At 44.0% G+C, this 12,523-nt stretch overlaps 1 protein-coding gene across 1 annotated transcript in view; it reads left to right on the top strand.

Moving 5' to 3' along the window:
• Positions 1-12,523, top strand: part of DHRSX (dehydrogenase/reductase X-linked) — a 480,717-nt gene that overhangs the window by 313,421 nt on the left and 154,773 nt on the right. The window contains exon 5 of the mRNA XM_069761561.1: positions 7,498-7,705. Coding sequence (XP_069617662.1) covers positions 7,498-7,705 — 208 coding nt within the window. The remainder of the gene's footprint in view (positions 1-7,497; positions 7,706-12,523) is intronic.

Genomic DNA, 12,523 nt, shown 5'->3' with positions numbered 1-12,523 from the left:
TGCCTAGCGTCTGTGCCACTGCACTCCTCCGACGCTGCCATATGAGATGGACATGCGTAGCGTCTGTGCCACTGCACTCCTCCAACGCTGCCATGTGAAATGGGTATGCCTAGGGTCTGTGCCACTGCACTCCTCCGACGCTGCCATATGAGATGGGTATGCCTAGTGGCAGTGCCACTGCACACCTCCGACGCTGCTATATGAGATGGATATGCCTAGTGGCAGTGCCACTGCACACCTCCGACGTTTCCATATGAGATGTGTATGCCTAGCGTCTGTGCAACTGCACTACGATGCTGCCATATGAGATGGGTATGCCTAGCGTCTGTGCCACTGCACTCCTGATGACAGAGTCCTACTAATAATTATGGACACTGATCCCTTTAAAATATCCTCCCAGATGGTGACATGGTGTAAGGCCGGTTTCACACGTCAGGTGTGACAGTTTCCTCACGTACCGGAGACACTGACTCACGTAGACACATTGAAATCAATGTGTCTCTGCACATGTCAGCGTGTTTTCACGGACCGTGTGTCCGTGTGCAAAACACGGAGACATGTCAGTGTTCGTGGGAGCGCACGGATTACACGGACCCATTAAAGTCAATGGGTCCGTGTAAAACACGTACCGCACACGGACGTTGTCCGTGTGCAGTCCGTGTGCCGTGCAGAAGACAGCGCTACAGTAAGTGCTGTCCCCCCACGTGGTGCTGAAGCCGCCATTCATATCTTCTCTCCAGCAGTGTTTGCTGAAGAGATGATATGATAAATCCTTTTTTTTTTTTTTTTCTCGTGTTTAAAATAAAGATCCCTGTCCCCACCCCCCTCCCACCCCCTGTGCGCCCGCCCGCTGTTAATAAAATATTCACCCGGCTCCCTCGCAGCGTACTCTTTGCGCCGCACCTTCTCCTGTATGAGCGGTCACGTGGGGCCGCCGATTACAGTCATGAATATGCGGCTCCACCTCCCATAGGGGTGGAGCCGCATATTCATCACTGTAATGAGCGGCCCCACGTGACCGCTCATACAGGAGAAGGTGCGGCGCGTAGAGGATGCTGCGAGGGAGCCCTGTGAGTATTTTAATAACAGCGGGGCGGGCGCACAAGGGGTGGGAGGGGGTTGGGGACAGGGATCTTTATTTTAAACACGAGAAAAAAAAAGGATTTATCATATCTTCTCTACAGCGAACGCTGCTGGAGAGAAGATATGAATGGCGGCTTCAGCACCAGATGCAGGGGACAGCGCTTATTTCTAGCGCTGTCTCCTGCACGCTCCGTGTGGTCCTTAGTCGGCACACGGGCGGCACACGGATGCCGCACGTGTGCCACATAAACGCATTGGCACACGGACACGGATAATTCTGGTACCGATTTTTCCGGTACCGGAATTATCTGGACGTGTGAGACTGGCCTAATAGAGAATTGTATTCATTATACATATTTCCTACCATTATAATGTGGAGCACTTTAATACACTTGAGTGGATGATTCATATTTTGGAGTGATTTCGGTAACAGTGGTATCTTATATATAATTGCCTAGAATACTACTTCCTGCAATTTGTGCCAACTTCCGTGGCTTTGTCCGGAGCTAATGTCCGGAGCTAATGTCCGGAGCTAATGTCCGGAGCTAATGTCCGGAGATAAGTGACGTCAACAGTGTCCAGTGTCTGATTGGTTGCCGCCTACTGCGAGCGACCAATCAGAAACGTGCCGTACTGTGACACACTCCGCCCGCCATTTTGGTGTGATTTTTGAATTTTTACCTCACAGCAAGTTTCTACTGCGTGGAGGCGGGCCCAGTGACGTTGCTCTTCAAGCTCCTGCCGAATTTCAAGTATATATGGATTCTAGACTCCCGATTCTTTAGAATCGGGCTGCCATCTAGTATAATAATAATCATCTGGGATTTGGAAAACGAGAACTTCAAACAATGAGCTTCTCAAAAGAAAGGGACATCTGCATCTCAAATTATCTCAAGACTTTCCAAAAATTTTCACTAAATATCCTTTGTGTAGTAAATTTAATTTAGTGCCGTGTTCAGAAATAATCCCTTTTAGTAACCGCATGCATTTGGTATGAGAACATTTGAATTTTTGTTATACTTTTACCCCTATCATAACTTTGCCGCGCTAATTGCTATGTTACATTTTTGGTACATTATGATAATTTGTCGACATTTACACTCCGGAGAAAAGGTAACCTTCAGACAGATTGCGTTGTGCACAGCCTATTTTCATCTGTGTAATATAAAAGCCCAATGCTCGACTAATTTTCTCTAGAACAACACGTTACAGACAATCTGCCATTACGCTAACACCTGCTCTTTGGATTTTTTATTATTCCTCCACCACTTTATTTGAGAAACTACATAGTCAATAAATGCTACCAAATTCAAAACTACAGAAAGAAAATTAAGGCCTTCTAAAATCACAGAGAACGTCGCCATGAAAAACGTACATAAAAGTTAATAGCAGTCTGAGTCTTTTCAAAATCCAGTATAAACTAAGGATTAAACTGTGGGTTCACCTTTGGCTGACTTACAAAACATACAAGTAACCACTATATGCAATGGTCAATTAAACGGAGCGTATAATTTCATAATTACACACAATTTATTTCTATATTTTTAAACATTTTTGGTGGTAATTGTCCACGTAAAAATAAAACATTGAACTATTCCAGTTTTCATACTTTCAACTAGAACACACAAAACAGCTGCTAATTTATTTTTTATGTCCCTGACAAGCTTTGGTGTTTTGACTGGCCAGAATTAGCAGAGCCATCTCATTGTCATTAGTAGCCATATCCATGTTACTGTTAGAAATCTAATAAAAGTAGTACAGTAACAATATACACATGGATTAGGCTCTGTATGGATTTACCCTGTCACTACCTGGTGCCTGGGAAGGGGATATGTACAAAATCACTTTCCCCCGAGACTATAATTATCTGTAACATATCACTGACAACTTCTATTCATCGAAATTGCCTTAAAACATTCACATTGTGCTGTATTGTCTCTGCAACAAGTATAGGAAGGAAATGTACCGTAGCCTCCCAGGGAAAGTTTTGACTTACATCTAAACATAGAATACTTAGAATTTGTCTAATATTTCCATCTGTTCATTACATATACAGCAGACCCTCACCAATCACTCACCTCTCAGAGGCAGAATCACTGAGCTCACACACAAAGTGCTGTATGGGCTCAATAGAAAGTCTGTACACTCATACAGCACTCTGTATACAGGCTCAGTGCTTCTCTATTGCTGGAGCTGAGCAATTTTTCCTACCTGAACAGCGCACAATGGGATTTTTGAGCAATAGGTAAGGACCCAGATGCCACCAATCTGTCACAAAAGATGGACATATTGAAAAAAAGAACAAAAGATAGGTATGCGTTCATGAAAATGAAGTTAAAGAAAGTCTATCATCCTAAAATCCATTTTAAATGGGCATATTCTTGTAGGGAGCCTAGCTCCTGTAAAAACCATACTGGCACTGTACCTGGTACTGTGTCTGAAAAAATAGCTCTTAATTCATATGCAAATGATGGGGCGAGGGTGAACCTTCATGTGGTCAAGAGTGTGCTGCACCGTTGTAAGGAGGAGAACCAGCCTCTGTGTGCCTTGTCCGGGACGAGTCCGGAACCATCGGTGCTGTCACCCAAGTTGCAGGGGAAAGAGTTTAGCGGGAACAGGAGCTCGGTTGGCGGGAAGCTGTAGTGTGCGGAGGCAGAGTGAGAGCCCTCGCGCTGTAAGTCAGGACAAAGTAGGCTCAAGTCAGAGAGGCCTACGGAGACTTACCGGAGACTGTAGGAAGAGACGTCTCCTAAGAACCCTGACATCCACTCCCGTAGTGTCGCTGAACGTGAGTGAGCCCTCCCCATGACAATTCCACCGGGGGCCACGGTTTGAGACTCGACATCCCGGCTGTGAACCGAGTGTGGCCGTTGTACGTATACTCTCCCACCTGTATTAGCGTTGCGCCGATGCTTAAAAAAAAATGGACTGTCCTCCCTTCCAGCGTGACCCATCATGGAACCAGGACCCCCATTGACACCGGAACCCAGGACCCATCTTGGATCAGGATGCCTCCTGATTCTTCAAGCGTTCAGGCCGAAACACCACTGCTATATTCAGAGATACTGATCCGCAACACCACCGGACTGATACGTTTGACAACTTTGTACTTTCCTCAACCCTTCATTGCCCCTGCTATACCTTCGTCCACCAGACACAGTTTTATTAGTCTTATCCTCCTCATTTACTTTCTCCCTGCGTGGAGTAACACTGTTTCATTTAATCCCCCTGTTATCCTTTGTTATGCCTCTGACCGTTACTGCATCCTGGTACCTGCTCACACCGTTACGCCACCTCAGTTGTGTATTGGGGAACCTCCGCTGTGTTTAATTGCCAGAACTCACTTTCCAGAGTGAGTACTCTCTGAATGCTGACTGTGTGTATGTATGCACATGTGTACTGACATTTCCTGTTCCTTTGATGGGTTGCAATCTCCTCCATTTGCTGATGCCACTACCTACACTACTATACTTTCAGAGAGGAGTTTTCTCATGCTGCTCGCTACACTTCTGGGTGTAATAGTGTAGCAAGCGGCATTAGCAGAAAGAAGACAGGGAAGACAGCGCACCCCGTAACTGTGCGCGCTGCCAGGGACAGGCAATGTCGGTACACATGTACACGCACACCGTTAGCACTCAGACAGTTCTCGCTCTAGGAAATGAGTACTGTCAATTAGATGTGGGGGAAGGCCCCCAATATGCAACTGTGTACTGTCAATTAGATTCAGGAGAAGGCCTCCGATATGCAACTGTGTACTGTCAATTAGATGCAGGAGAAGGCCCCCGATATGCAACTGTGTACTGTCAATTAGATGTGGGGGAAGGCCCCCAATATGCAACTGTGTACTGTCAATTAGATGCAGGAGAAGGCCCCCGATATGCAACTGTGTACTGTCAATTAGATGTGGGGGAAGGCCTCCGATATGCAACTGTGTACTGTCAATTAGATGCAGGAGAAGGCCCCCGATATGCAACTGCGTACTGTCAATTAGATGCAGGAGAAGGACCCCGATATGCAACGGTGTACTGTCAATTAGATGCAGGAGAAGGCCCCCGATATGCAACTGCGTACTGTCAATTAGATGCGGGGGAAGACCCCTGATATGCAACTGCTTACTGTCAATTAGGTGCGAGGAAGGCCCCCGATATGCAACTGTGTACTGTCAATTAGATGCAGGGAGAGGCCCCCGATTTGAAAATGAGTACTGTCAATTAGACGCGGGGAAGGCCCCCAATATGTAGCTGCATACTGTCAATTAGACATGGGGGAATGACCCCGATAGGCCACTGCGTACTGTCAATTAGACACGGGGAAGGCCCCCGATATGCAACTGAGTACTGTCAATTAGATGCAGGGAGAGGCCCCCAATTTGCAAATGAGTACTGTCAATTAGATGCAGGAGAAGGCCCCCCGATATGCAACTGAGTACTGTCAATTAGATGCGGAGTGAGGCCCCCGACATGCAAATGAGGTGGCATTTTGGTGCATCAAACTCTTGGCCATGGAAAGGTGTATTGTAGCTGTCTCATTTACATATGAACTAAACATTTTGTCATGTAAAGTAAGCTGCGGAGACACCATCACATGTTTCTCAACGCAAGCAATGAATAGCCAGGCCTTTCCCCGGGAAGGAACAACCACGGGAAGGGCAGCATCCAATAAAGGAAAACATCCAATAAAGGAAAACCACCTATGCCAAGCATGGTATCCATCCACAGACAGCTGTTTCGGGGTTTTTGCCCCTCATCAGTGTGGAGTAGGAAACTGGCTATTAGGAGCAGTGCCTTGTAAAAGGCTGTGAAGGTACAGATGAATGACCTCGGGGAGACCAAAACATCCAACACCGCGGAGACACCATCACGTGTTTCTCAACGCAGTGATCCAGAACACTGCCCCCATCCCTTATTGGAAATATGCAAATGCATGTAAAGTAAGCTGCGGAGACACCATCACATGTTTCTCAATGCAAGCAATGAATAGCCAGGCCTTTCCCCGGGATGGAACATCCACGGGAAGGGCAGCATCCAATTAAGGAAAACATCCAATAAAGGAAAACCACCTATGCCAAGCATGGTATCCATCCACAGACAGCTGTTTCGGGGTTTTTGCCCCTCATCAGTGTGGAGTAGGAAACTGGCTATTAGGAGCAGTGCCTTGTAAAAGGCTGTGAAGGTACAGATGAATGACCTTGGGGAGACCAAAACATCCAACACCGCGGAGACACCATCACGTTTTTCTCAACGCAGTGATCCAGAACACTGCCCCCATCCCTTATGGGAAATATGCAAATGCATGTAAAGTAAGCTGCGGAGACACCATCACATGTTTCTCAACGCAAGCAATGAATAGCCAGGCCTTTCCCCGGGAAGGAACAACCACGGGAAGGGCAGCATCCAATAAAGGAAAACATCCAATAAAGGTAAACCACCTATGCCAAGCATGGTATCCATCCACAGACAGCTGTTTCGGGGGTTTTGCCCCTCATCAGTTTGGAGTAGGAAACTGGCTATTAGGAGCAGTGCCTTGTAAAAGGCTGTGAAGGTACAGATGAATGACCTCGGGGAGACCAAAACATCCAACACCGCGGAGACACCATCACGTGTTTCTCAACGCAGTGATCCAGAACACTGCCCCCTTCCCGGGGAAAGGCCTGGCTATTCATTGCTTGCGTTGAGAAACATGTGATGGTGTTTCCGCAGCTTACTTTACATGCATTTGCATATTTCCCATAAGGGATGGGGGCAGTGTTCTGGATCACTGCGTTGAGAAACACGTGATGGTGTCTCCGCGGTGTTGGATGTTTTGGTCTCCCTGAGGTCATTCATCTGTACCTTCACTAAACATTTTGTCAGTCGTTTATGACATAAAACCAGGATTAGCGCCTGAGCTAAAGAATGTCTTCATGCTGCACATTTCTAAGATCTAGAAAAGTCCTCCTTTGAAGGCATGTCCTCTTGTCAACCTAGAATAGTCCACCCCAGTTATCCTCAGGATTCATTGGAAATATTACCGTTAACTCAAAGACATTTCTAGACTTTATAGTTGATTTGTCTCTGCAGCTCACAATACAAGCTGCATACATAAATCTTTGTTCTGTTGAGGCTGTTGTGTTAGCTGCTAAAACCCCTGTCAGAATGCTTGTGTACTCCTGCAATTACAACTTAAAGGGTTATACTGCCGTACTGATATGGATTTTTTAGGGTAAGTACACAAGCCCCATCAGGTCTAAGCTAATTACTAATGTATGCAGTTTGTATTGTGAAGTCTGGTGACAGATCAGCTCTTATTACTTAGTACAGATGTTTTTCTACTCTAAATGGTAATTACAGTTGTGTTTTATTCCACTGTATACCTCATGTAATAAATAACTCTGCCCACTCACCATCTGCTGTACCTTTTTTTTGTTTCTTTTAGCGGGTGTCATGTTTTTCCCAGAGCGAATAACTGAAGATGGCTTTGAGGTGCACTTTGGCATAAATTATTTAGGTCATTTCTTACTGACAAACCTCCTCCTGGACACTTTGCGGAAGTCTGGTACAAGTGATTTCAATGCTCGGATCGTCACAGTTTCTTCAGCCACCCACTTTAATGGGCAGGTGGACTTTGAGGCTCTACAAAGCAGGTAAAATCTAGAAAAGAATTACATTTAACCAAAATGAATTACGTCACACAATACAGCGACTACTGAAAATGGGCCTGAATGTCAATGTAAATGGGATAAACTCTACTACACCTGGGCAGATGCAGCAAGACTCCTGCAGGGAGCGCCACTGAGCACTTTCATGTTCTCATGTTCGGCATATAGACCTGTATTTATCAATGTATCTGCTCCTACTTTTTAGACACACTTTTCTGTACTGTCCAATATTTTTCAGGCTTTCATGTGACAAGTGTATTAACCATTTGTTCTAAAATATATAGAATATATTGAATTACAAGTCATGCTTGTCAGTTTGAAAAACTCGATTGAAATGTGGCCATGGCTTACTGCTCAGCCAGGATAAACTCACAATGCTCATCATTGAATTAAAGACCATTTTTTCTTATTTAAGTAATGAAAAAAATAAATTGTTTGTGTCGCCATTTTCCAAGACCTTTGACGTTCTCGTTTTTCCATCGATGGAGCTGTGACGGCTTCTTTTATTGTGTTAAAACCGGAACGGTTTATAAATACAACATTTTGATTGGTTCTTATTGCTTTTTGTTAGCGGAGTTGTAGTGACTGAAAAAACACAAATCATAGGTGTTTCTGTTTTTTATTTTCGTCTCTACAGCATTTACCAATCAGGTGAATTAATTTGATGTATCAATAGATCAGACTTTTACGTACACAGTGATATCGTACATGATCCATAGGCCGGGATCTGTCATATGGCTGATATTACAAAATGGCTGTTCATACCAAGCACCATCACACCTATTTGTTTTTCATCTACAAGCCCTGGGAAAAATTATGGAATCACCAGCCTTGGAGGATGTTCATTCAGTTGTTTAATTTTGTAGAAAAAAAGCAAATCAAAGACACAGCACAAAACTAAAGTCATTTCAAATGGCAACTTTCTGGCTTTAAGAAACACTAAAAGAAATCAAGTGCAAAAAGTGTGGTAGTCAGTAATGGTTACTTTTTTTAACCAAGCATAGGGGGAAAATTATAGAATCTCTCAATTCTGAGGAAAAAAATATAGAATCACCCTGTAAATTTTCAATCCCAAAACTAACACCTGCAACAAATTAGATCTGCTCATTAGTCTGCATCTAAAAAGTAGTGATCACACCTTGGAGAGCGGATGCACCAAGTGGACTAACATGAATCATGGCTTCAACACGAGAGATGTCAATTGAAACAAAGTAGAGGATTCTCAAACTCTTAAAAGAGGGTAAATGTTGCAAAAGATGTTGGTTGTTCACAGTCAGCTGTGTCTAAAATCTGGACCAAATACAAACAACATGGGAAGGTTGTTAAAGGCAAACATACTGGTAGACCAAGGAAGATATCAGAGCGTCAAGACCAGAAACTTAAAGCAATATGTCTCCAAAACAGGAAATGCACAACAAAACAAATGAGGAATGAATGGGTGGAAACTGGAGTCAACGTCTGTGACCGAACTGTAAGAAACCGCCTAAAGGAAATGGGATTTACATACAGAAAAGCTAAACAAAAGTGATCATTAACACCTAAACAGAAAAAAACAAGGTTACAATGGGCAAAGGAAAAGCAATCATGGACTGTGGATGACTGGATGAAAGTCATATTCAGTGATGAATCACAAATTTGCATTGAGCAAGGTGATGATGCTGGAACTTTTGTTTGGTGCCGTTGCAATGCGATTTATAGAGATGACTGCCTGAAGAAAACATGCAAATTTCCACAGTCATTGATGATATGGGACTGCATGTCAGATAAAGGCACTGGGGAGATGGCTGTCATTACATCTTCAATAAATGCACAAGTTTATGTTGATATTTTGGACACTTTTCTTATCCCATCAATTGAAAGGATGTTTGGGGATGATGAAATCATTTTTCAAGATGATAATGCATCCTGCCATAGAGCAAAAACTGTGAAAACATTCCTTGAAAAAAAGACACGTAAGGTCAATATCATGGCCTGCAAATAGTCCGGATCCCAATCCAATTGAAAATCTTTGGTGGAAGTTGAAGAAAATGGTCCATGACCAGGCTCCAACCTGCAACGCTGATCTTTCAACAGCAATCAGAGAAAGTTGGAGCCAGATTGATGAAGATCACTGTTTGACCCTCATTAAGTCCATGCCTCAGAGACTGCAAGCTGTTATAAAAGTCAGAGGTAGTGCAACAAAATACTAGTGATGTGTTGGAGTGTTTTTTTGTTTGTTTGTTTTTCATGATTCCATAATTTTTTTCTCAGAATTGAGTGATTCCATATTTTTTTCTCTTTGCTTGGTTAAAAAAAGTAACCATTACTGACTACCACATTTTTTGTTCTTGATTTCTTTTATTGTTTCTTAAAGCCAGAAAGTTGCCATTTGAAATGACTTTAGTTTTGTGCCATGTCTGTGATTTGCTTTTTTTCTACAAAATTAAACAACTGAATGAACATCCTCCAAGGCCGTTGATTCCATAATTTTTGCCAGAGGTTGTATCTCTGCCCTCCTCTTCCTTGAGTGCCAGCTCTGACTATAGAGACGCTGGTGGTGGGAGGAAACATAGATGAAAAACAAGGGAAGTCTGTCTGCGCAAAATGACGGTTAAAAGTATACGAGCTCAGTGTACCCTTGACATGGCCAAACATCTACTGTAAGTACAGCTTTACACCTATTTGATGAAAAATAGAAATCTTGCAATTTTCACAGTGGCCAGTGGGGCTTTTTTAGTATGTAATTTTCATAAAGGAAACAACATACTGTATATACATAGCCACAATTGCCAGATCCCAGCCCTATATTTTGTTTTGAAGCTTGTAATTAGCGTGTGCAAAAGTCATTGTTGAGGGAGGCAAAGCAAGGTCAACTGTGACATTTTCTATCTTGTGCTATCAGCTGTATATAAGGGAAGTTACGTGATGTCCCCACAACCCTTCCACACAAACATTATGATGCCACCAGTAACCCCTCCGTAGAATTATGCTCTCTCCACACAATACGATGGACCACACAAACTCCCCTATACAGTATAATAACCTCCACAGTCCCCCCACACAGAGTATGATGGGCCACACAGCCCCCACACAATATAATGCTCCCACAGTGCCCGCACGCAAAGTATGATGGGTCCACAGCCCCTCACAGTGTAATGAGCACCCACAGCTCCCCCACACAGTATGATGTATGCCACAGCCCCCCGCAATTAGTTTGATATCTTTCATGGCCCTCCATATAGTATGATGAACCCTAGAGCCACACACAGTATGGTGGACCTCACAGAACCCCACACTTAGTATGATGCTCCCACAGCACCTACACAGTATGGCTAGGTTCACTTCGCATTAGTGCCATGCGTTTAATGGATCCGTTAAACAGATGCGCTAACGTTGATGCCCAAAATCTCTTTTTTTTCTACAATTGCGTTAACGCATGCGCTAACGCATGATACCATTGCGTCAGCATGCATTAATAATGGAGGTCTGTGCACAATGAAAGCGTCCGTTCGCTGTGCGTTAGACCTAACGTACCTGAAAACGCGATAGACCGCGTTTGAAGGTGCGTCAGAAAGTAACAGACTATCGCTAATGCATGCCGATTTTGACATATGTTAGGATGCGTTACGATAATGGATGTCAGTGGGTGCATTAACGGATCCGTTACATCGCATTAGGGCCGCTTAGTAACGGATCCGTTAAACGGATGGCAGAGTCAGAGTTGGAGTCAGGGTCGGAAATCAGGGAAATTGAGGAGTCTGAGTTGGAGGTTTGGCTTACTGACTCCACAGCCCTGCATAGCACACCACACATACTGTTGTACAGTATGATGGTGCACAGCTCCCCACACAGTATGGTGGTCCCCATAGTTCCCTACTCGCTGTAGGATTATTTTTCTTACCGTGATGAAGACAAATTCCCTAACAAAGTGATTTACAAGTTTCATAACTTTCCATGCTGGACAAAATTCTAAAACAAAAATTAAAAAAAGCTAAAGCCTAGTTATTATGTTAATGTATAAATATATGAGGGGACAGACCTTTCTGCTGATCTTTTTAATCATAGACCGGAGACAGGGACAAGGGGGCATCCTCTGCATCTGGAGGAAAGAAGGTTTAAGCATAATCACAGACGCGGATTCTTTACTGTAAGAGCAGTGAGACTATGGAACTCTCTGCCGTATGATGTTGTAATGAGTGATTCATTACTTAAATTTAAGAGGGGACTGGATGCCTTTCTTGAAAAGTATAATGTTACAGGTTATATATACTAGATTCCTTGATAGGGCGTTGATCCAGGGAACTAGTTTGCTTGCTGTAGGTGGAGTCAGGAAGGAATTTTTTTCCCCAATGTGGAGCTTCCTGTTCGCCACATGGGTTTTTTTTTGCCTTCCTCTGGATCAACATGTTAGGGCATGTTAGGTTAGGCTATGGGTTGAACTAGATGGACTTAAAGTCTTCCTTCAACCTTAATTACTATGTTACTATTCTTTAACTAAGGCCGGGGCCACACTAGTGTATAGCATCCGATGCGATCGGCTAATGTCACTCGGCTCAAACTCTGCTGGATGAGACAATCACAGCACAGCTGCGGAGGAGACTGAGAAAGCAATATCTCCATCTCCTCCATTGCCGGGGTCTGCGGTAATCGCGCTGCTCTCGGATCACATCCGAGTGCAGTCCGCCGTTTCACATGCATCCATAGACTTGTATGGGTGCGTGCGATCTGATTCTCGGATGCAATCACAGTGTGCTGCTCTTGTTTTCTCATGGTGAATCGGCATGAGAAAATAATGGCAGATCTGTGCTGCCCCATAGTATAACA

The sequence above is a fragment of the Ranitomeya imitator genome, chromosome 3, assembly GCF_032444005.1.
Source record: "Ranitomeya imitator isolate aRanImi1 chromosome 3, aRanImi1.pri, whole genome shotgun sequence".
Taxonomy (NCBI): Eukaryota; Metazoa; Chordata; class Amphibia; order Anura; family Dendrobatidae; genus Ranitomeya; species Ranitomeya imitator.
The sequence above is the reverse complement of the archived record's forward strand: the minus strand, read 5'-3'. Positions and strand labels throughout refer to the sequence as shown.